The 24,349-nt window shown below is 41.9% G+C and overlaps 2 protein-coding genes across 5 annotated transcripts; one reads left to right on the top strand and one right to left on the bottom strand.

Annotated features, from left to right (window-relative positions):
- Positions 1-364: 364 nt before the first annotated feature.
- elmo3 (engulfment and cell motility 3) lies at positions 365-18,084 on the top strand. 3 transcript variants are annotated; one of them, XM_026364878.1, is made up of 22 exons: positions 365-625; positions 1,031-1,136; positions 3,964-4,072; positions 5,600-5,640; positions 5,767-5,839; positions 7,238-7,288; positions 7,521-7,690; positions 7,928-8,027; positions 8,127-8,278; positions 8,580-8,658; positions 9,450-9,500; positions 9,637-9,759; positions 9,937-10,059; positions 10,170-10,274; positions 10,364-10,472; positions 10,589-10,725; positions 15,427-15,590; positions 15,737-15,849; positions 15,929-16,033; positions 16,198-16,277; positions 16,395-16,475; positions 16,675-18,084. In XM_026364878.1, the coding sequence occupies exons 3-22, from the start codon at positions 3,995-3,997 to the stop codon at positions 16,885-16,887; spliced, it is 2,148 nt and encodes a 715-aa protein (XP_026220663.1). In that variant the 5' UTR covers positions 365-625; positions 1,031-1,136; positions 3,964-3,994; the 3' UTR covers positions 16,888-18,084. The 3 variants fall into 3 exon arrangements, with proteins under 3 accessions (XP_026220663.1, XP_026220662.1, XP_026220664.1); XM_026364877.1 differs by lacking the exon at positions 1,031-1,136; XM_026364879.1 differs by lacking the exons at positions 365-625; positions 1,031-1,136; positions 3,964-4,072; ... (11 more) ...; positions 10,364-10,472; positions 10,589-10,725 and adding an exon at positions 10,754-12,726.
- A 202-nt stretch (positions 18,085-18,286) lies between these two features.
- On the bottom strand, positions 18,287-24,218 carry lrrc29 (leucine rich repeat containing 29). Of its 2 annotated transcripts, none has more exons than XM_026364880.1 (11): positions 23,849-24,218; positions 23,470-23,571; positions 23,174-23,308; positions 22,256-22,435; positions 21,642-21,947; positions 21,237-21,462; positions 20,511-20,668; positions 20,215-20,430; positions 19,897-20,109; positions 19,587-19,804; positions 18,287-19,499 (listed from the first exon to the last, which is right to left on the bottom strand). In XM_026364880.1, the coding sequence occupies exons 1-11, from the start codon at positions 23,900-23,902 to the stop codon at positions 19,319-19,321; spliced, it is 1,989 nt and encodes a 662-aa protein (XP_026220665.1). In that variant the 5' UTR covers positions 23,903-24,218; the 3' UTR covers positions 18,287-19,318. The 2 variants fall into 2 exon arrangements, with proteins under 2 accessions (XP_026220665.1, XP_026220667.1); XM_026364882.1 differs by having other exon boundaries at positions 21,246-21,462.
- Positions 24,219-24,349: the final 131 nt, after the last annotated feature.

Here is a 24,349-nt window from a genome sequence, read left to right as displayed (position 1 = left end):
CGACCCGGAACTTTGAATTAGTTGTTTTACTACTTTTTAGGAAATATGGAAGAAAAACTAGCGCAGGTCAGTAAAAGCAGCAGGAGTCATTTCAGAACCCGCATTGTTTGCATTTCAAATTAAAAGCGCCGCAACGCAGACTGAATAAAATCACAGTATAGTAGACGTTGAAATGACTCACGCAGTCACTCAGGAATGCATATGAATGCAATTAAATGTCATTAAATACGTAAATACTGACAGTTAGCCGCGTGATTGTTGTATTTGAATATTAGTTTAATACTACTGAATATTAAAATACATATCGCTGGACAGTAACGGTTTTATTTTGAAACGTCTAAGCGGAAACCCGGTGTCTAAATCTGACTGTCCTCACTCCATCCATCGCGTGAACGAGTCCGACCAACCCGGAACTTTTAAGTGGACTAATAATTACTTAAAACTTATTACAGCGGGGGTTTCTGGCGCTTTTCCGGCAAATTGAACTGTCTTTCTAAGAAACCAGGACCCCTACATGGACTGTGTCGTTCCTTTTTGGAGGGAAAGAGGACCGTCGCAAATGTTTGTCGCTCCGTCCTCGGCGGTGCCTGCAGGACAGTAGCCTCGACTTGTGTGTTCAACCCAGGTAGGACTCAGCTCTCTTACACAAACCTGCCGCAACCTTTTCTTTTTCCTTCTTTTTTTTTTTTTGTTTTTGTTTTTTCTTCTGTCATATCAGTTGATGAATGAATGAAAGTGCATTTGATTTTATTTGCATGGAACTTTTCATACATAAATTTAATTAAAGAGCGTTTCTGAGACAAAGTCTGTAGCACAAACAGAACTATATAAATGTAGTTAATAATTGTTTTCATGTATGCATCCCTGTAGAGGATTAATATAAGGCCTGGGCCCCCTTAATAGATTTAAGAAAGAGATTCTTTTATGACATTTCTTTAACACTCCTGTGTCTGCGCCTGTGTCAGAGATATACTATCACACTATAAGTGTGTGTGTGTGTGTGTGTGTGTGTGTGTGTGTGTCCTGTCAGGTTAGGAATTTGAAGCAGCTGAGAGCTTCCCCCTTCACAAACACACACTTCCACAGAGAGGGGTCTGGGCTCCTCCAGTCCAGGGGGCTCTGCAGCCTAACAAAAGGTCTGGGCGTGCGTGTGGTTTTAAGCCTAATGAAGCAAACTGCTCAGACAGAGGAGGCTGCAGAACATGGTGGACAGTTTTTTTTAATGACCAGCACCATCTTTTTACATAGACTGATAGAGTCATGCCTAAAAATATTTTTCCTGTGTTGTTGGTGTCAGAACTTCCCATATTCTAATAGAATCTCTGTCTGCTAACAATAGTGCTCTATATCTGTGTTGATAATTAGTGGTATCGTTTGCCTTCAGAATAAAAGCATCTTTTTGGTTTAGAAAAACAGAAAGGTTGTTTCTGAGGCTTAAAACAACTATTATCTAAATTATTATGTAATTTTAATTACTCGTTTGGTCTATAAAATGTAAGAAAGCTGGCCTTTAGGAATTTCCCAGAGTTCGAGGCGATGTATTCAACCAGCTTGTCAATATAACACTGAGAAAGGAACAAATGTCTTGGCGTCTTTGCCCAAAAGTGACTTTAAACCATTCGTTGAGTAGCAAAATCATTGCTGTTTAATCAACAAATCTGTCATTGGACTACCTTCCTATATGGATAAACTTTATTACCTACGTTGATTACTGCAATAACGTTTTAGTATGTTCACTGGAATCGTGTAGCTACATACCATGCAGGTTCAGCTTTGGTTTACTTAATTTAGAGGACATCTCAAAACAGGTACAGGCAGGTACAGACACTGACTCGCTCATTTCAGTGGTTAACCTCTGTGGAGGCTGCCCCTCGCAGTTAAAAAAACGTAGTTAAAATAAGAAAACTTGCTTCACTGTGAGATTTTCTCTAGTACACAGAGACTTTCTTAATGTTAATTTGGATGTTTTTAAGAATCCTCAAATTATATTTAATTTTTCTTTTTTTTTTTCCTGCTAGTCTTATTACCAGCTAGCAAATGTCAATGAATGTGTAATAGTATTAAATTAATTTAAATTTTACAGCACTCACTATGCTTAATTTGTATTCACGCAAACGAGCCAAGGCTTAAAGCCCAAACTAAAGTTTATCCTTTGTCATGTTATAATAAAGGGGCAGAGTCCGTGAAGGCTGAACTATGCAAGGCCTCAAGCATGTTTGGACAGGTCACAATGACAAATAGGGCATTCCCTTACCAATAAAACAAACAAACAAACAAAAAAAAAAAAACAACATAAACTGTATGTAATCAGAAATGGTTTTCACATGTGACGTTTTAACGTAACGCGCACTGACGACGCCTGGTTAATGTAACCCGGAGCCAGACGCTGACTGAGACGACGCGTTTTGATTTTGTCAAACAAACTCAAAATTAGTTTTCATTCAGTTGAGCTTCTCAAAACAACACAGATCATTCCCAATGGAAACCAAAATGCTATTCAGCTTCTTTCTGAAACATTCACCGGTTTATTTCTACTCGTCTGTAATGAACTGTTTGACAAAACAGCGTTACCTGTTCTTTCAGTCTTTCTAATGAAAACAGTGATTTGGTGTTCAGCTGATAGACGCACAGACTCCTCATTATCCTGCTCAGACACACACTCGGCTGAAAGCCCACAGTCTGTCTTTAGTTGGTGAAAAGACATGACATGCTATTACAGAGTTTGCCCTTGAATTTGCTGACTCACAAGCTGCCTGTGAACAAACCTTCAGCCCCCTCCAAATCTCTTGAAGTTTAAAGCTGCAGGCTGGCTGCAGCATTCGTAAGTGGTCATTATTTGTTGTGGGGAGGTTGATGTAAATTACCCCAAAAACAAACTTCATGTGCTTGTGTTTTTATCACCCTGTTAATCAAAGTTAGAAGGACTCCAGCCTGTCTTTCCTGCTGTGGGAAGGTATCATTCATTTTCATTCTTGCGTTCATGGTATTCGTTGTCAGGAAATATGCTGCCTTAGGGCAAGTGAAGTGAGACACTAATAAAGTGTAGTTGTTGTGACAGGAGTATTGCTTTGAAACCTGCTGTAACACCATGAGCTCTTTTCTTTTTTTTTATTTTTGAGAGCAAAGTGACGCTTTATGAGCTGTTCACAGGCTGGAGGTTATTAATCATACCAAACCCAAGCGAGCACAAGCTCGACTGACTTTCTTTCTTTCATCATGAGCTCATGAATGCGCAGAAGAATTTTGATCCAACTACATTGTTTCCATGTGCTGAGAGCAAGGGAGAGACGGAGAAAGACAAGGAAGGGGGAAGGGTTGGAAACGCAACAACAGCTTCTTCTGTATCATCTGGGAATGCTGTCTGAAGGCTGAGGAAGTGTGTGAGTGTGTGTGTGTGTGTGTGTGTGTGTGTTTGTGTGTGTGTGTGTGTGTGAGATAGAGTTGGAAAGGGAAGAGTGAACAATCCATAGTGTAGACATTATTTAGCACTCTCAGCTTTACGCTATACACCATAAATACACAGTGAAAGAGGAACACAGTGTTCTCCAATTTCATATTGAAAATGACTGCTATGAGTCATTCATGAGAGAGGCTTATCAGTTCACTTCACAGGGACACTGTTCTCAGGCTGATTGCTTTGACTTTAACTTTATTTTAAAACGTGTGCAGCCCATATTTATGTTTTTAAAGTTAAAAAAGCTAAATGACTGTTCTTTCTAGCCTCCAAAGTCAGGACTGAGCCCACAATTGTAAAATCCTGAAATGATTAATTTAGAGCTCAAGTGTGGCCCCGGCCACAAAATGTCAGTGTGAATTGACATGTGAAATTCAGTCTTGGGATCCGCAGTGTAACCTCAGTCAGTTACACTGCTGCACAAGCTTACCAAAGGTTCTCACGTAGTTATTTTTAGGACGGAAACAATGTTTTATTTGGTTTGTTCAACATAATCATCTGCTTAACAGCTAGAGAGTGGAAGAGTCAAGAGGTGCCAACATGCCACAGCAGAAGGACATAGTGAAGATAGCCATCCAGATGCCTGGAGCCTATCCCCAGCTCATACAACTGGACCAGGTAATGCACATACACATGCACGTGCGTGCACACACGTGTACATATAAACTAGAGTGCGTCTAGACAGGCACCGACCCAGCCATATTTGAAGCATCGATATCAACTAAAGTAAGGTCGATAGAAATCATCAAGAAAAGGTCATTTTCTTTCGATCTCAGTTTCAGAAGCTGTGTTATTTCTTTCTGCACACTGTATGAATAGGTTAAGATAATAGACTTGATAATTTCACACTTGGAGTATTAGCAGATGTATACATACATTAATAAGTATGGGACTTGACTATTTAGATGGTTAAAGTGATAATCTTTTTAAAAATTGCCTTTAGTTTAACAGCGTGGAAACATAATCATGAAGAAGATAATATTACCCCTGTTGGCTTTTATAGATGCCTGCAGAACATGACAACATGTCCCCACTTCCTTGTGGTTTGGTTCTGCTGCTGCAGCATGAGATAACTACCATTGTTTACTAGTTTATTGTTAAATGTAATGAATATTAGAGGTAACTACAGCGACAACAGCACTTGTAATTTAGATTGAGCCATTTACCTGGTGTTGTAAATAAACACAATGTGCATCTCCTTTTATTTGGCTTAACAAGGCTCCGTAAACTATCTTTCTAATCATCATTTGAGGAGGATTTAAGGAGATCAACACCCACCCACTGGTTGTGTTTCTTCAGCTTTTACCAGATGTGATGCTGGGGAGGTTTTCCATGCATTTCCCAGAAACTTTAGGGAAGTTGTACTTGTTTGCGCAAGAGAAGGTTGAGAAGGTTTTAACAGAGAGTGGATGGATTTAACAGGTAGGTTACTTAAGACCCAGCAGTTGGGAAATGCAACCGAACTGAAACTTAGATGAAACCGTAATACCTCCAACGATATTCCCCCGACTTTGTGTTGTAAACAGCACATGCCCATTCTCTACTCAAAATATTTTTATTCTAGGTCACAGTCAAACCTGTCTGCCCAGAAAAAAACCCTCAGAACCTTCTCATTGGCTGGGTCGTCTTCATCAGACTCATCTGATTGGTCAACCTTCTTGGCAGCCACTAATAACAGACTGTCCGCTGGGTCTACCGCAGAACCTGAAGACATTTTGTTTGGTTGACCGCAGGGCTGACCACTAATAGCAGGATAGCTGAGAGTCAGACATGGAAGTAGTCTGGCTTTTATTTACGTACACAGAAGGATCTGGGCACTGAGGGGAACATTGTTCATAAAGTGTTGGGGAGCTCTAGGATTTCCTCTTCTCAGCAAACAAGGCTCACAGCCAGCAAGAATAGCTGTGGTCCTGTGATCCCATAACAGCGTGTTATTACTAAAGCATGTGTTCAACTCTGTGACAAAGAAAATACGTTGATAGTAGAGCCCGCTAAGTCCTGTCGTGTTACAACCCACATATGTGCAGCAGGTGTGTGCGTTCATGTTGTGTAAATGTATATGTATATGTATATGTATATGTATATGTTTGTGTGTTTGCGTGAGCGCTAATAAGCATATACATTATTTGTTGTGTCTCTATGCAGAAAAAGCCTCTCTCTGCTGTAATAAAGGAGGTGTGTGATGGGTAGGTTGATGATGCCTTTACAGTCTATGTGATAATATTTGACGTCATTATCTTTCAGCTTTTTATGTTACTCTGAACATTAATATCTGTGTGTGTGTGTGTGTGTGTGTGTGTGTGTGTGTCTAGCTGGAATCTACCGGGTCCTGAGAACCATGCTCTGCAGTATGCTGATGTAGTGCAGACGTACATCACTGAATCGGTGAGCCACATCTACAATATGTACAAATCAATACAAATATTTTTCTGCACCAGGGAATCAGTCCAGCTAATGTTGAGCAACAGACCTGAGTCGCACCTTCAGATGAGAATGGTGTAAATGTCTGTTTAAGATGTCAATCGGTGACTTGCAAACTTTCGTCTGCTTTTGATTTCTCGTGAGTGGAATTACTTGAGTAAACACAGATCCTATGTATGCCAAGTCGGTTATGCTAATAAAATGTGAATAAAAAAGTGTGAGACAGACAAACGAGAGAAAGAGAAAGGAAGAAGAGAAGATAATCTGAAACTACGCTCAGCTTCTTGGTATCAAGTGATTTTTTTTAATTTTTTTTTACCCTTGTCTTTTTCTGAAGTGAAGGGACCACAGTTAAAGTGATAACAGTACCAATATAGAAACTCATAGAAAGCAGTTTTATTATTTTAATAGTAGTGGCAGAGTGTGAAACACACAGTAGGCCTTTACTTTTAGTTTTGCTAGGGTTTATACAAACACAGGTGTTTCCATTTAATAGCAGCTTTTTGATGGTTGTGTGGAGCATTTAGCCTGACTACATGGGGTGTAATAAGTAAAAAATATTTCCTGCTTTAAACAACAGTTAGATTCAGAAAACAGCCTTCAGTAGTAATCTATGGTAACTACTAACTGACATGTTTTCATAAAGTTGGAATTAGTAAAACTAGACTTTTTTTAAACTGGCTGCAAACATTAGCTAGTTGAGCAATATGAACAATAAAAATGTGAATACTGAATCAGTTTTTAATGCGTCTACGTAAGTGTGTACATGTACGTGCATTACTCTTGCTGCACCTGTCAGTGTATACACATACGATGTTCTGTAGATTACAAACTGTGTTCTGTATACATAAGGCTGGAGCAGGATAAATGCATTGATAGAAGGAGAAATACAGTTTTAAGAGGTAAAGGTGAAGAATATCTCAGCAACGGCCCAATGCATTAGCACCCCTTGATTTTTTTTAGCTTTTGGAAAATGACAATGCAGAATGAATTTTTGACATCCTTCCTGCAAATTTCACACTCAACAGTTTTACGCTAACCTAAAAGCAAATCATTAAACATGCCATTTGTAACATTTTGACTAGTACAGAATCGCCCATATTTCCTTTTTCTGCTTGATTAGGATGATATTGTTTATTCACGAGGGGACTGTCAGTACAAACTGGCCACAACCTTTTCTGCAGTTTACATTTGCTTCTTGGGAGTTTGTTTATGGGTTACTGCTCTGTTTATGTGTGTGTGTGTGTATAGGTCAACAGCCGCACAAACATCTGTTTTCTGGGATCACTGTAAATATGTGTAGCCAGTTTATTTCTATCCATGTGTGTCTTATTGCCTTTTGTTTTTGTTCATATACTATAGAATCGTCTGGACATTAAGAACGGGTGCATTCTACGTCTGACTAAGGCACCGGTGAGTCTGTAACCACCAGGCTCCCCACCATCTTCTAGCCTTTCATCTCCCGCTCTCTATGCCATTATTTCATTTGCATTCTGCATGCAGTAAAGTGGTCTGTCACAGCCATTGCTGCTAGCTGAGTTTCAAAGAGATAACAATGGCATTAATAATTAGGAAAGATTAAAATAGTTCAGCATGGCGTGTGTGTGACATACTGTGTGTGCTTTGTTGATTGTGCTGAACGCAGGGTCGGTGTGCAGAGGACTTGTTCAAGGGCATCCAGAATTTGGACTCAGGCGTGCGCTGTGATTCGTTGAAGGAACTGGCAGGCGTTTCCACTGACGTGACCTTCGCTCAGGAGTTCATCAGCCGGGATGGGCACCTCTTATTGGTCAAGATAGTGGAGGATTCAAACGAGTTAGTACTCTGTGTGTCTGCTGTTCACTGGTGCAGAGCGGTGAAGTAGTTTATGCACACGTAGCAGTATGTGCTGCTTAGCTAAACCTGTCTAGAGTAAATTAGGTGTCTACCTGCAAAATACATTTGAAAAATGTTTTCATTTTCTTGGATGAGTTTCCAAAATCATTGACAGCACTGACAAGGTGTAATGCAATCTGTGGCATGTTTCTTTCTATGTGTGTCTGGGTCATTCAGGAGTAATGTCATCATGACCCACACACTGTTAAGCTTCATGGAACTGATGGATCATGGGATAGTTTCATGGGAGAACCTCTCATCTGTCTTCATCAAAAAGGTGCTACATCTACTGCTTTTTAGCTGCTTTTTTATTGTAGCGGCATTCTCTATTCTCACCCTCATAACTTCTTCTTGCCTTTCATTTTTTAACTTTCAGATTGCCAGCTTTGTCAACACCAAGTCGACCGACGCATCAATACAGCAGGTTTCCTTGGACATCCTGGAGAGCATGGTGCTGAGCAGCCAAAGTCTCTTCCTGCAGGTGAAACAGGAAGTTACCATGGAGAGGCTAATCGCTCACATCCAGGTGTAAGTAACATCGATTTCGACTTTTAGAAGTTATGACAGTGTGGCAGTGTGCTAAAGGAATGATAAATAGCAGCACTGTTTGTACGACTATAAGTCTTTAAACGCAATTTGTAAAACTATAGTGTAAAAAATACAACTGAGCTTAAACGGAGACCACCGGCCATTTTGTCCGCCATTCATCACACCAAGAATTGAAACACAATTCACTTCATCTTGTTTTTATGTTCACAGATGCACCTTTTTGTACAGCTGTCCAACAATAAATAGTTTATTTACCTCTCTCCTCTCGAATGTTTTTTAGGACAAATCAGCAGATACAAACCAAAGCCATGGCCTTACTTATGGCCCTCCTACAGACGTCCGGAGTCTATGAAAGACAGGTGCTGCTGCATCCTCATTTTTCCTTTTAATGTTCATTTTCTCCTTGTAGCTGTTCGTAAATGAAAGCTTGCAGACAAATACACATTTAGTTTGTTTCCTGAATGTTTGTTTTTCCTGGACGATGGTGCCTTGTGCATTAATTCCGTATGTATGGCGCATACTTCAACTTAGCTGTTTTTCATTTTCAGTCCCTGTACTGAGAGGAAGCTCAGACATCCAAGTTTCTGACTAATGTTGACTGCGCTAAAGGTTGTTTATTTGCACCAGCTAGACCTTTATTGTACATACGAGTCAGAATCCTGTAGGCACCACTTCTGCCAGACAGCTGGAAATAATGCTCGTGTCAGCTTGAAGACAGCTGAGGCTTTCTCTCCCTCTGTTCGGATGGTCTGCTTCTCTCATTGTACAGAAACAGTTCCTTCATTCAGCCCTCCATGTCTTTTTCTCAGTCTCTCTTTGTTACTCTCTCACACACACACACACACACACACACACACACACACACACACACACACATTCTCACTTTTACAGTAAATCAACAAATCCACCCTTCTTATCAGTCTGACCAATCAAGCAAATTAGTACTGAAGAAAAGGAGGTTGAGTCAGAGATGCATGTACCAGCAAGTGACTGTTGCTTCACAGAGGGCAAAGTCTGACACAGACTTAACTCTCATCCCGCCCCCCATCTGTTAATGACACTATATCACCACCCCATGTTACAAATGTGTCAGTGCACCTCAGCAACACAGTCACTGTATTCACTTCATTCCTTGTCTCCTTCTTTCCAGGAAATGTTTGCATTCATGAATAAGAACAATCTCCGACAGTACATCCATAAGGTACATTTTCATCTTCATGTAGCTGTGTCAGTGATAATTCTAATTCTGGAAGAAGACCTCACTTTTGAGCATTTGTGACATGGATAAACCATCAACTCTCATTTGTCAAAGACATTAAAGGGTGTATTTCTTGCAGAACATCCTCCACTGTTCCAGTTCAGTCCAGGATGAGATGGCCCACTACCTCTATGTCCTGCAGTCAGTTACGCTGAACCACCTGGAGCCTCGCATGAAGACACCTCTGGACTGTTATAGCCAGGTGAGCTAAAGCATGAGCAGTACAGATTCGAGAGAAAACATCTGCTGCTGCACATGACATTTTAAATATATGATAACTAGATATCAGAATAATTCTCTGAACCTTAAACAGCTCATAATTTCCCAGTGATCACTGATCTATCAGTTGTTAGAGACTTCTTCCCCTTTGTGACACCAGGAACAGAGAGACATCCTTCATGGTTTGCGGCAGGCAGCATTCGAGACAGAAAGTGAGAACAGTCTGAGCAATGAGAGACGGCGTTCGCTCTGTGCTAAGGAGTTCAAGAAACTGGGCTTCTCTGTGAGTGTCAGCTGCCACAACGTACTGTATTCTGTTCTCCTCCACCACTTTCCTTGTGGTGATGTTGTTCGGATTTGTGCTTCAATCGTTTTTGATCCTTTTTCCCCCAGAACAACAGTAACCCCGGTCAGGACTTGTTGAGGGCGCCTCCTGGCCTCTTAGCCTTGGACACCATGTCATATTTTGCCATGCGCTACCCTGATGCCTACAGCAGGGTGAGCCTTGTTTATCTGTTGTTCATTCAGTATTTTAAAGGGGTTCAGTGTGACACAGTGCAGCATTTCACTTTCTTTCCTACTTTCAGTTTGTTCTGGAGAACAGCAGCAGGGAGGACAAACATGAGTGTCCGTTTGCCAGGAGCAGCATAGAGCTCACACTCATCCTGTGTGAGATTCTTCGTATCGGAGAGCCTCGTAAGTTGACCTCTACCTGCTGCTGCCACTAAACTATAATTTCTAATCAGATCATCTCTGAATCATCACCGTCTTTCATCTTTTGTTTTTGTCTCTGCCTTGGCTTGTGATGGCAGCATCGGAGACGGGATCTGATTATCACCCCATCTTCTTTAGTCAGGACCGGCTCTTGGAAGAGCTTTTCTGTGTCTGCATTCAGCTGCTAAACAAAACCTGGAAGGAGATGAGAGCCACACAAGAGGACTTTGACAAGGTAGGATACCTGCATCCTCCTGCTGCCTGGGCCCTTTTCTTACGTGGGTTTTTTCCAGATTTTCCAGTTTCCTCCCACATTTGTGACATGCAAATAATTGCTGATGCTAAATTGGCCATATGTGTGAAAGTGAGCGTGAATGATTATCTGTCAGATGGACTGTTGATCTGTTCGGGGTGAACGCCACCTCTCAACCAAAGTAAGCTGCAATAGGCTCAATTTAAGTCACATCCTATCACATAGGCTACATCCCAGTTGTTCTTCTGAGTTCCACTATCCATTGAGAAATATCTGATGTTTTCTCAAAGGATCCTGCAGGAACAATACTGGGTTCAGTGGCAGATGACACAATAATCAGTCCATGACACGGGCTGTTTTTTTTTCCTCTGCTCTGTACAATTAAAGGCATAGGGTGTATTGCAAAGTGATGTTGTGAGGAACTCATAATTGAGGAAGAAGGACCAAGCTGAATTCCTTCGATGCACACTTTTTCATCTTCAACAAGCCAGTTGATTGTTTTGTTCTGATAGACGTGCTTGAGGATGAAGGTTGAATCGAGCGCTTCCCACACAGATGGGAGTGATTACTGCTTTGCAAAGGGAGATTTATATGCTCTGCATTCTTTGTTACGCCAACAAATAAACGTTGCATTGTTGGTCTAGTGTGGTTGAACGGCTTGTGGACTGTGACTATGTGTGTTTAAAATGACACAGAGTGCCAAGTCTACTGGCCACAACTGATGTGTTTACTGCAAATCCTGCAAAGACATCCTGTGACAATGTTGTACTTCCCATGGAGCACTTAGCCTAGTTTTTTAGGCCACCATTATGTCAGTCAGATAGATGTTAATGATAACTATGAAACTCTTATTTAAACAAATCTAAATTTCAGAATAGAGCAAGTAAACTGGCACACATACACACACAGATCTGCTTAACTGAGAGCCTTTTTATGGTGGGTTTAAGTTTGTACTTTTGTGACTTTGTTCATTCTTATGCAAACTATCCCCAACCTGCCCTCACAGACGGCATTCAGGAATACACAGTGACCTTACAACCACAGTGTAGTACTGGTATTATGGTAATATGTTGAGCAACATGGTCCTGTCTGGGAGAAATATTGAGATTCCAGCCATCCTGAAAGAAAGAGTGGTCGAGCTTTTGTCCTGAGCGGCATTTAAACGTCACACAACCGTCTGTCCTTAACACAGTGCTTTCGCTAGCCATAAAACTCAGTGACCCTTTGACCTCTTAGGCTCAGTCCAGTGTCCTGATCCCCAGGCCAGCAGACTGACCTTTTGTTTTTGCCCATGGCCCCCTACCCAGTGAGCTCTGGGGCAAAGACAAAGGGGCATTAGGTGAACAAAGAATCGTGGTGGGCGGCACAAACCAAGTTAGAAGGAAACAAGGAAAACAAAGCACCCGGGGCATCAGCAATAATTACACAACAACAGAGGCAATGTAAAATCAGAGGGCTGGACTACAGGCAGTGGAGGAGAAACTGAAGAAAATGAGAGGTCATGGTGTTTTATCTATGTATGTACTGTATAAATGGAGTTTTACGGAAAGTCTGTGTTGGTAAGTCTGAGTGAAACTGCACACATATTCCTTCCATTCAGTTGTCTGTATGTGTTTGTGTAGCGCTCTTCACCCCCTGTAGTAACGGTCACCCTCCAGGAGCACACACACACACACACACACACACAGCATACATGCACATGCTGCAGGGATTTAGGGAACAGAGACAGCTGCCAGTTATCGCTCCTATTGGCCCATAGAGCTAAATAACAGAGGGGCTGGACAGGAGCGGTGTGTATGGGTGTGAGAGTATCAGGGTGTCTGTTTATAAAACATCCACAGGCCTGCACCTCTTCTGTCATGTAGGTGACCGCTGTGTCCCTCTTTCCGACTTTGGTCTTACATTTCCACTTCCATTTCTCGGAATTTAAAATTGGGACTGAAATACTTGTCAAAATAATCAACTGAAGAATAAAAGATGGAGGTAAGATCGGGTTGTTTGTGGGGTTTTGTTGTTTTGTTTACTTCTTGACTGTAATGTGTTTTGATGATACATACTAGATGATAAGTTAATTAGGCAGATGATATGAAAGTGTTGGGGGGGGAAAAATCTTGTCCTGTGTCATGTGAAATAGGGCTGAAACAACAAGTTAACGTAAATACGTCGATTTGTGTCTGTCACAGTGTTTACATTCATCCAAAATGATCGCACCTCCCATCTCCAAGCATTCTAATAATGATGCTCTGTGTCTTGTAAAACTGAAATGGCCGAGCACAACTGCTATATACAGGCAGATGCTAATGGCATCACCGGTGTACGTTTAAAAAATACAGTCGCATTTGTGATTACCATCAATAGCAATGCTGCCATTAGCTTTAGCAGCCTCTCACCACTGTGTGTTTGGTGTGTTCAGGGACAGCACAGAGTGTAGGTTATACGTGTTTTAGTTTTCACCTTAAATATGATCCCATCACCCAACACGTGAATGTTGATGGGCACTAGAATAATTTTGGCTCAGGAGGCTTGAGCACAAAGTGACAGTGTGAAACTAGCCACTTGTTTTTAATCCCTGCATGTTCATGCAATACAGAATTACAGACAGGACAGAATTTCACTGTGTGCACTTCTAGCTGGAGTGACTTGGTCAACTTCAGTGGTATAAAAAAGGAACATCTAACAGGCACATTTCTGGATAGCGATTGCCACAGAATGGAGATTCCTGCTTTCGGTTTTGCATGTAAATCACGGTGTTGCAAATAAATACACTGGTGTAGCTAACAGTTTTGTTGTTTGAGCATGGAACTGTGTGGGGAGAAATCTGGAAAGAGCTCTACTGAATGGGTAAAATTACACTTTAGTCACTGATTGTTCCCAATTACCAAACTGGGTGTGAACAGGAATGATCTAGGTCAGCACAGCCGCATGGGTGAGGACAAATAGTGCTGGAGTCTCATAGCATTATAGATTATATTATAGATTTTCCACTATTTACAACTGAGGTGCATATAATGAAGGGAGCTATAGATTTTGCTAACATGGAAGCAAAGAGTTTGACCAACTGCAGAGAGCTTTGTTTTCAAGGTAACCAGAGTCACCCTCATTTCTCAGTAGGAGCTTCAGTTTCACAAGTCATGCAGAAAACCCACACAATAAATCACATGGCTGTAGCAAATGCTGAATAGTTTCTATAGCAATCCTTCTGGAAGGAGAGTGGATATTTTATGTTTGGTTAACATTTTATTATAAGAATGAATCCCATGATCGTTCCCGGTAAATTAACATCCAGGCTTGATCATTGATCTTGCTGATTCTGCATGGCTGTGTTGAGGCTGGATGTTAATTGGGGTAATAAAGAGCACACTCATCAATGACAGCCCCTGTGTGTGTAAGAGAAACTTTAATTTTAAACTGGTATTAAAGGTAGGCAGGAAAATATACGTATGAATAAATCTAAATCCAAGAGGTGTGGTTTAATGGAAGAGAGGACGTGTTCATCCTGATTAAACCATCGGTACAGTGCATCTAGTTCATGGTCCTGTCTGTAAACAGCAGAGTCTTGACCATGTAAAAGTGTGTGTGTGTGTGTGTGTGTGCCAGTCAAAGAACTCCAGCTCCTGTTTGCTCGCTTGTCACATGGCTCAACACAAAGTGGAAGTTGGGCACTGGGGTTATTGTTGAACTTCATATTACGTCTATGAGTTCACCTGAACTTCTGCAAAATTGAAAGTTCACTACTGGCCATGGAAACAGTAGTGAAGCAGACTTTCACCTGTAACTCCATTTCACAGTCTGCATCAGCGCATGATGATTATAATGATTAGGATTATGAGTTACAAGTAAGGCTTAGATAACTAGTAAGAGGAGCTTTGAATTTTACTGCAGAATTATAAAAAATATAGTTGTCTCAATGTCATAAATTGTGAAAACCAAACCAGAAGGAAAATGTTGGCCCTCGATGGCCCTCATAATCTGCATTTATTCAGTGTTTCTTTACTGTTGGCAACGTCTGATGTGTCCAAGCTATGAGAGGGTTTATCTTAATTGCTTACGTATAACTACCTCTGCTGGTCTTATTTTGGGAGAATTGAATGAGACAAAGAGCAAATAAAAAGTACAGTACCATCTGGATATCATACATGATAAACAATGTAGAACATACATAGCAACATTTGTATCAGATGACCCAGTTTTAAGTGAGCAAAAGAATTTGAGCATGTAACTCTTCAAAGCATAAATGGTTCTAAATGAAAATTCTTGGTTTTAGCTTCGGATTGAAAGTATGAAGAGAGCATTTCTTAAAAAGATTAAGTCAACATGAAGACCAGGGAGCAGACTGTGGGAAAATAGTAAGCCACCATCAATCTGAGTAAAGAAGGAAAAACAATAAAAGGCACTGGACGTAGCCAATACAACAACTCAGGATGTCTTGAAAAGGAAAGAAGCTGCTGGTGTACTGAGCAATATATGTAGAATATATATATATATATATAGATATATGTAGAAAGTAAAAGCACACAAATCCTTTTGAGGGTAACCGAAGGATACACTAAAGGTTTCACAGCTATGCAGCCTAAATTCAAGTGTGTGTGTGTGTGTGTGTGTGTGTGTGTGTGTGTGTGTGTGTGTGTGTGTGTGTGTGTGTGTGTGTGTGTGTGTGTGTGTGTGTGTTAACTTTATCCCCAGGTGATGCAGGTGGTGAGGGAGCAGATCACCAGGACGCTGTCCAGTAAGCCGACCTCCCTGGAGTTCTTCAAGAGCAAAGTTAACGCTCTCAACTACAGCGAGATCCTCAAACTGAGACAGACGGAGCGACTGCACCAGGAAGAGACTCTCGCTCCACCTGTACTGTAAGTAGCAGGGTGTTTAGGGAATATGAAAACACGTATGACTGATAATAATATTAATAATACGCTTCGCTGTGATCACTGAGTTTTCAGTCCCAAGCATTTTAAAGCAATTTGATCAATGTGTGTGTGTCTGTGTTTCTTTCTAGTGAGCTCAAAGAGCGCCTGAAACCAGAGCTGCTGGAGTTGATCCGCCAGCAGAGACTCAATCGATTATGTCAGGGAACAATGTTCAGGAAGATCACCCAGCGACGCAGACAAGGTTCGAAGCACCCACAGTCACAAACCCTTAAAACACAGGGTGTCCGTCTTGTCCAGCTAACCCCTTCTTCTTTCCTCAGACAAACTGTGGTACTGCCGATTATCACCCAATCACAAAATGCTTCACTACGGCGATGTGGAGGAGGACACAGACAATCCACCTATAGAAACACTCCAAATGAAGAGTGAGTTGAAGCTGTGCTGAGTCTGGACAAATGTGTAGATTTACTCATTTTCTCTGTTCACAAACATAAAAAAACATACAGTACATAATGAAACTATTTACAGCTCGACTTGTGTTCATTACTCCTTCTCACTGCTTCCCTTCTCACCCTTCTCCACCCTCCAGTCCCAGTAGCAGATATCAAAGGGCTGCTGACGGGGAAAGACTGTCCTCACATGAAAGAGAACAAAGGCAAACAGAACAAGGTCAGACGCTCTTCTTATCATTTCAGATTATGGTCATGTTCCCTCCCCATTGGTTGACATTAAACAGAAGTCTCGCTATGTGTGTGTGTGTGTTCCTGGGCGTGTCTGTTGCTGTAGGAGGTGCTGGACATGGCATTCAGTATAACTTATGACGTAGAAGAGAGCAGTTTGGACTTCATTGCTCCTTCCAGAACTGACGTGAGTCAATTGATAGTCACTTTGTGAATAGACGGTGTTGGTTGGTCCTAAGAAAAAAACAAGGATGTGTTGGTTTATTGTTTAAAACTATACCTGATTATTTCTCATATATTCACAAAATGTATGGAACCGGTTTCTTCCTTATCATTGTGTACACTGAGAATATAGTGCATAGTGAATATCTTTCTTCCTCTGCCAGTTCTGCCTGTGGACAGATGGACTAAACGTTCTCCTGGGCCGGGAGATGAGCAGTGAATCCATGCGCAGTGAGCTGGAGATCCTCCTCTCCATGGAGATTAAGCTGCGCCTCCTGGACCTCGAGAACGTGCCCATACCTGACAGTGCGCCAGTGGTGCCCAAGCCTCCAAGCAACTTCAACTTCTGCTATGACTTTAGCCACAATGAGCAGTAGTAGAGTGGGTGCAGCATGGAGCACAGCTGGGATGTGTGATTATGTACATTTCTGTGTGTGTGTGTGTGTTTGTGTGTGTGTTTAAAACAAAAGGTGAGTGGTTGTGGTGAGATTTACATCCATGTACTTATTCCTATAACAGATTTATAATCTTGATGTTGGATTTTTTCTCCTGCGGCCTGGTCGTCTACAACCAAGTGAAGCCATGGACAGAGAAAACATGAGGAAAGACAAACATCTAACCTGTACTGTTTCTGTTTCCCTGGAAACTTCAACAGAGACTCAGAAAAATGCTATTCTTTACAATCCAACCGCTCAATTACTGGTACTTAGATTGAGTTTTATAATCAGATTTATGTTTCTAAATATATGCAAACCTACGTGTGCTACATGGAATACTGAGCGCGAGGCTGCTTTTTACAGGTTGAGGCTTTACACACTTGGTCGCAGAAGGCCGCTTATGTTCATTTAAATTCTTGTATCATGTTTTTTGTTGTTGTTGTTGTCATTTTTTATTAGGGGGGTTGGGGGTGTTAGGGTTAAGTGCATTCTCAAAATGAGACTCACTCCTGCTATGTGCCATAATACGTATTCAGTGGTTTAAATATAACTACAGGTACCCACCTTAGTACTGATCCCAGTGGCTCAATAATGGTTCTTGTGGAGCAGTGATGCTCTCAAAGCGCTCTGTATGTTTTGTTTTTAGCATGGAGATGTGCATTAAGTACCAGACTGACTTTATTTTTGTTTTTAAGAGTATTAATTGGCAAGTTTGACATTGCCATGATCAGCAATTTCAAAATGAGTGGGTTTTATAGTTTTATAACCAACAATCAGCCTTTTTTTGTTTCTATGACTTTAGGTTTACGTGAACTGTCTCGGATTCAATCCTGTATTAACTCTGAAACATTTTGTACAAGGTACTGATTATATGGTGATGGAGGCGAAATGTTCTGACTCACCTGACATTCGGTGGCGACGCTGGATGCAGCTAATCAAGAACTGACAATGGTTCACAGATTATCACAGTGTGTTTGAGTGTTTCCTGCCTCGTTTAGAGCAATTTCAGCAAAATCACGACTGTTGTCCACAGTGTATTTCTGACACACAAACCTGTGTGATGTTGTTCACTTTGAATGATGCACTTTGGGTGACTTAACAAGAATAAACTGTTTGGTTTATCCCAAGAAACAAAAAGTGTGTGTGTGTGTGTCTGTATTTTACTAATAACTCAGCAGCCAAAAGTTGGTTTCTTTATAAAATCTATATATTTTTATCTTCTCGTTCTTGTTCTTTGCAGCACTCATCTTCTTTTAACAGTGCACATAACATTATAGAGGGTTACTTTCCTTTAATAAAACTACAGTCATTGAGCGAGACCAAAAAAAAAGTAGAGTAGTTCGGCACTAGAGTTCTATTATGTTAAGAGCAAATATCCCAAGACGTTTTATTTAAAAATAAAAAAGTACATGATTTGTCTGCTGTTTGTGGAATAATACTCCCTTTCATGAATTTTACATTTATCACATCTCCTGATAACATTGGCAGTTTTCCAAGAAACATAAAATAACTAAAACTATGAATAAGAACTTTGTCAATTCAGCACATGGAGACGTGCAAAAGTCATATTTCAGTCCCAACAAATAATCTTTTACCACACATAGCAAATTGTTTCCAGTTGTTTTCCCATCATTTTGGAGTAACTGTCTTTTATCTTGGCCTAAAGGTTTTAGGCAATCACTATCTCTCTTCATCTATCACCTTTACTGCAGCAGCACTAAACTGGCACAGTTTGCTCATGTAAAGCAAAAAAATATGAAATGTCAAAAACTATGCAGTATATATGAGTTTAGTATGTAGCTTGTTTGTCATTTCAAGTCACATTGGGTAAAATTCTTAAATATATATTTACATTTTCATATATATTAGTAAGAATTAACCTAAATCTCAAAATGATTTCTTAATAGACATCTGTGATTTGTTTATTCGGCCTAATCTCCGGCTGTAAAAGTAACTTCTACGATACTTTAAACTTAAAAGCACCTTGTTAATATAACAAGCACAATCTCTAACTGACATTTAGAGTACCTCTTTTCAATTTCATACTTCCATCATAATGAGACACTGCAAGAATAGTTTCGAGCATCAATGTTACATCCAAACGTTTCCCAGTCAGATACATTTCTGTCTGACTGTTTGCAAACGTTTGCCCACGTGTACCTGCCCTATACCAAAAGAGATTCAATTCAAAAGTCATTTACAGGATGTAGATTACAGTACAGCTGTACAGTAGACTCAGACTGTAAACTGATAACGTTTCAACATTTCCTTCAGTTTTTGTGCAAATTGTTGAAATGTGCAAAAGCTCACAGAGCAGGGCTTTGGTCAGCAGGCGGTTTTACAGAAAAGATCCAACAGTCACGCAGGACATTCAGTCAGTCAGAGCGTAAGAATGAGATAGATCAGCCCCACCCATGAATTTGTAGTGGACATTTTCCAAGAAGGGCAGCTGTGATTGAAGGACATCCACTGTAGTTACAGAGACGTTGTTGCACCTTGAGACGTCGAGTGTTTTAAGGCGCTTACAGTGTCGCGCCAGGAGGAACAAGGATCTGTGAGGTGTTAAGGTCAATAGCTTAGAATTTATCTTTGGATACGCATACGGCAGACAGTATGTAGGGTTGTGTGCTGCCACTCACCTGTCAGTGATGTTATTACAACAGGAGAGGTAGAGATGCTGCAGTCTGTGGAGGCACGGCGCTGCTTGTGCCACGCCACGGTCGCTGATACCTGGGCAGTGGCTGACAGCTAGGCTGGTGAGGCTGCGGCAGTGCCGGGCAATCGAAGTCAAGCTGGCGTCAGTGATGTCTGGCAGCAGGGACAGAGACAGGCACTGGAGGTCTTGGAAGCGCACCACCTGAGGAGAAGTCACAATGTGGGTTAAATAATTCTAAATAATCTGCGTTCCTGCTCCACACCGAAACCTTTCTCCCTCCCTCGGCCTCCCACCTGTGTGATGCTGCTGTCAGTGAGTTTGGAGCAGGCAGAGAGGTCCAGCTCCCGCAGCCTGCTAAGAGCTAAAAGGGAAGCTCCAGCCTGCTTTCTGAACAGCTCCAGGTCATTCTGTGTCACCAGCTTGGGTCGCTCCTCAAAAGGCAGACGAGGAGGCTTGAAGAAGCCCATGTTGCCAAAGGTCCTTGTGAACCTGGGACCCTTGTCTCCCTGTGGAGAGTGGAAGATTACTGTAACAGCTGTGACACCTTTACAGCCGTGAAACGTGTCACAGCTATGAAACTGTGACTTTAAAAGTAGAAATAAAGTTCTCACCATCTCCTCATCAGGCTCACACTTGGTTGTTTCCACCATCCCTAGCAGACCCCAGTCTGTGATTTCTTTGCACCAGCCAAGCCGTAGGACTACCAGCCTCTGCAGGCAGGTGGCTATAGCACACACAGACAGGTCAGTCACATTGACGCATGAGGTCAGGTCCAACTCACATAGAGTATCCCCAAGAAGCTGGGCAAGAGAGAAAACGGCAAGATCCTGAAGAGAAAAGAAGGAAAACTCTCATTTCTTTATCATTTTCACATGCAGCACATGCAAACACACAGACGCTGGCTCACCCTGATGTAGGTGCAACTCTTGAGGTTAAGCCTCTCCAGCTGTGCTGTGGTTGCACTGGACCCTGTCAAGCCTTTCACCATCTCTGTTCCGCTGATGTGCAGACATTCAGACAGATTGAGACTTGTCAGGGACGGCACAGACAGCAGGTCGGCGAGGCCTGTTGGAAAAACGTGAAACCGTGACTTCAAAATGTGTTGAAGTATAACACATTTGAGGAAATGCTGTTCAGACAGAAACATGTGTCCCAAGAGGATGATTCCTAATAGTTACACTGAGCACCATGACATTAGATTGAATATTTGTGTTTCAACACCAGCATATTGACCCAGTTTACATGTGAGAAATACTAAAATCTAATTGCCACACTGCTGCAGAATGTTTCGAACTAATTCATTCTCCCTAGTGGATAAACCCTTTTAACTCAGTGAGCTTTACTCCAGGTACAAAACAGACATTAAAGCTACCTAACCTTTTATAAGTCATAATCCAGTAGTGATTACTGTAAATTTTACAGAGCATATTCATGCTCCCAACAGGATAGAGCATTAAGTTTAATAAGCCCATGGTCTTTTAACTAACACCATCATCAGAACAAGCATTTTAGCCGAACTACTGAGCAGGTTCGTAAGTGTTGTTGGCTGTGATCTACAAACTAGAAGGGTTTGGTATTACAGTTCAAAAGTTATCTAATCTAAAAGTCTATGATAAGCAAAACAAAAACATACTCTGTGCACCTTTTTCAGTGATCCTCCAGTCACGGAACAAAGACAGGTGCGTCAGTGACCTCAGGCCACATGCTATAGCCTCTACAGACCTGCTGGTCAGCTCAGTGCAGGCGCTGATGTCCAGTCTCTGGAGATTCGGCTGGTGCTTCACCAGAACCTCCACTGAGTAGTCGGTGAGCTCCTTACAGCCGTGCAGACACAGTTCCTCTAAGACCAAATTTGGAACCTAGAACAGGGAAATGATCTATATTTAATATCATTTATAAATGACTTGAAACCCTACAGTATGTGTCTTCTATGAGGCCAAGCAACAACATCCATAATGTATAAATGCAGGCAGCAAACAGGTGTTGACAGGTGTTCAACCAATAAAGAAGCTTCAGCATGGACTTCAAGTATCCTGACCTGTGCTATAGTGCGCAGTGACTCGGGGGTGATGGAGGTTCTGCTGAGGTCCAGGGCTACTAGGGTCGATTTCTGCTGGGTTAACAACCTCCTCAAGTTCCTCAGCGACAGTAAAGCTGATGAGTCCTCGACAGCTCCCACCGGGCACCCTCGATACGGGTCAAACTCAAAAGCGATATGGCAGCCAGCCAGCGAGAGGCGACGGAGGCACGGGGTGCAGCCAGTGAGTCGATTGAAGGTGAGGTCAGACAGGTAGCGCAGGTCGGACAGGTCCAGCTCCTCCAGACCAGACAGAGCTGATCTAACCTGGAACAAGACACTGAATTAAAGCCACCACTTCACATCACAGCTCTACAAGAGATATAGAGATGTGATGTCACAGCATCTTAACTTCCGCTAAGTTAGTTAAAATATTAACATGGCATTTACTGCTCTGCCAGTTATGTTAGCTTTAGCACGGTTTTGATAAGCATCAGTTAATTTACCCAATATGCTGTTTTTTAGGTTCTTCACAGAAAATTCACAGATTGAATTGAGATTGAATTGAGATTGAATTCCACTCAGTGGTGAACCCCAACGTGCCATTCTGCTGTTACAAATGTTAAATATAATACCTGCTGTCTGTGCTCCTCCCTTGAGAGGAAAGCTCCGGACATGAAGAGGCTGTCCAGGCCCGTGAGGTCCAGCCTTCGGAGGGACGTGAGTCGAGGAAGGAGAGCGAGCAGAGAGGCCTCTGTTATACTGCTTCCAGGCAGAGCCAAGCTCTCCAACTTAGAGCCCAGACACAGACCCACCTGACAAGGCACAGACACACAAACATGAAGACCAAATGAGAGCGGCCATTGCTGTTTTATTCATTACCTATACCTCCCTCCACACCCCAGAATAATACACATGCACAGTGTGTGTTATGATTATAGCTTCAGCCAACTTCCTCAAAAAATATAACAAGAACAAATCAATGTAAAAATCAATGTATGCAGTGACAGCTTTATGTTTTTAGGCAAGGAAAGAAGAAATGTTCACACACACAATACTGTGACCTGGGTCAATAAGGGTGAGGTTCTACAGTAACTGCAACTGTTTTGGACTTTGGACCCCAGTGTTTTTATTATGATAGCGCTATAAGCTGGTCAGTGTGAGAGGAAGTTAAAAACGGCAATGTAAAATAAATGGCAACAGTGTTAACATGCAAATAATCAGGAGTAAAAAAAAAAAAAAAAGAAGCTGCATAGAACTAAACTGCTGTATTTTGGGGGAGGGACTTCTATTCTTGGCTGGTGGCAGTGTGAATGCGAGATGAATAAAATCGCTTCACTTTATTTAGCTGCACAGTTTGTTTGTTTTTTCTTCCTCTTGTTGTAAAGGCTTTTTATAAGACCCGGAGGTGGGCAAAGTCTCTCAAACCACGAAGAAGTGTTCTCCACATGTCAGCAGCAGAATTTATGATTTCATGTTTAAAAAACAATTGTATTTGTACAGAGAGAAGACAAAAATACAAAGCAAGCAGGAGTATTTATTGCATAACGCACCTCCAGAAGCAGTGATCTGGACATGCTGAAGCCATCGAGCTGCTTGATAATCAGACTGCAGCGTGACTTGTTGCCCAGACACCTCACCAGCTCCAGGGAGGAGGCTGACGCCGGGAAGCAGAAGGTGACGTTCTTCTGCACAAAGAGAAACAGACACAGGGGTTGATTCAAGCCCGCGAGCCTTATGTGAGCATGCGGATCTTTCCACGGTCACCTTTCAATGAGTCACTGAAGAATGAATTATGTAAATGAATCATAGGGACACATTGCGTGGGCTCTACTCTGGAGCACATTACCTGAAAACGTGGGTCCTGGCTGGCATCATACCAGCTGCGGCAGACCAGCGAGGCTTCCTTCCTGTCTGAAGCGTGAAGAAAGCTCAGGATGTAAACTATGATCTGCAAAAAGGGAAGCAAATAGAGCATCATGTGACTTTGAAGTTAGTGACCCTGACATCATTTCACTGAGTCAAATGACAGCACACTGTGTGACACAATGACATATTGTCCTCTGACACGAACAGTAACATCCACCAGCAGCAGACTGTCCCTGTGGCTCTGCTGGCAGCTCCTGTATGTGTGCTGCTGTAACCTGCTACCTGCTTGTTGCTGTTTACACAACAGAACGGGTCGTGTCACCTGTATAAGTGTTTTCTCCGACCAACAGTGAACTCACCTCCACAGGCAGCTCAGGTGTTTCGACCACGTCCTCTCCATCACTGTCTTCCATCTCAGCTTCTCCCTCGTTGTTATAAAAAGCCCCAGACCATCACACGTACATCGGCTACACGTCCACCAGCTGGCTGCACAAATGAAAAAGCTGGACTTACTGTTAATTAACGTTAGCATTTAAGCTAATGGCCACTAAGATGATAGAGGCCGTCGACTCGCCTCACTCGTATCCGGTAACTAATCCATATAAATACCCATTTCAGATCAATGGGAGTCAATAACGAGCTGCGATGCCCGCTCTCCTCTCTCTCAGCTACTTTCAGCTGCACTAAAGTCGGTACATTTCCATCGGGAGTGTGACTTCAGGTGGATCAGCTGACCGCAGATGGAAAACACTTTGACGTCAGGAGGCGGAGCATTGTGGGAAATGTGGTTTCAGAAACCACAGAAAGTCAGTTTAAGCTATTTTCCATTTATTTAGGTCAAAGCGTAAAAACAACCCCCT

The sequence above is a fragment of the Anabas testudineus genome, chromosome 6 (assembly GCF_900324465.2).
Source record: "Anabas testudineus chromosome 6, fAnaTes1.2, whole genome shotgun sequence".
Lineage (NCBI taxonomy): Eukaryota > Metazoa > Chordata > Actinopteri > Anabantiformes > Anabantidae > Anabas > Anabas testudineus.
This window is presented reverse-complemented; position numbering and strand designations above follow the sequence as displayed.

Bases quoted from the DNA above. Each gene is read 5' to 3' on its own strand.
- lrrc29 (XM_026364880.1), bottom strand. From the start codon at position 23,902: ATGGAAGACAGTGATGGAGAGGACGTGGTCGAAACACCTGAGCTGCCT. The intron at 21,463-21,641 runs GTCAGGATACTT...TCCCTGTTCTAG, and splicing joins CACTGCGCACTATAGCACAG to GTTCCAAATTTGGTCTTAGA. The intron at 20,110-20,214 runs GTGAGAACTTTA...CACTCTCCACAG, and splicing joins GTGAGCCTGATGAGGAGATG to GGAGACAAGGGTCCCAGGTT.
- elmo3 (XM_026364877.1), top strand. From the start codon at position 3,995: ATGCCACAGCAGAAGGACATAGTGAAGATAGCCATCCAGATGCCTGGA. The intron at 8,028-8,126 runs GTGCTACATCTA...TTTAACTTTCAG, and splicing joins CATCTGTCTTCATCAAAAAG to ATTGCCAGCTTTGTCAACAC. The intron at 10,060-10,169 runs GTGAGTGTCAGC...TTTTTCCCCCAG, and splicing joins TCAAGAAACTGGGCTTCTCT to AACAACAGTAACCCCGGTCA.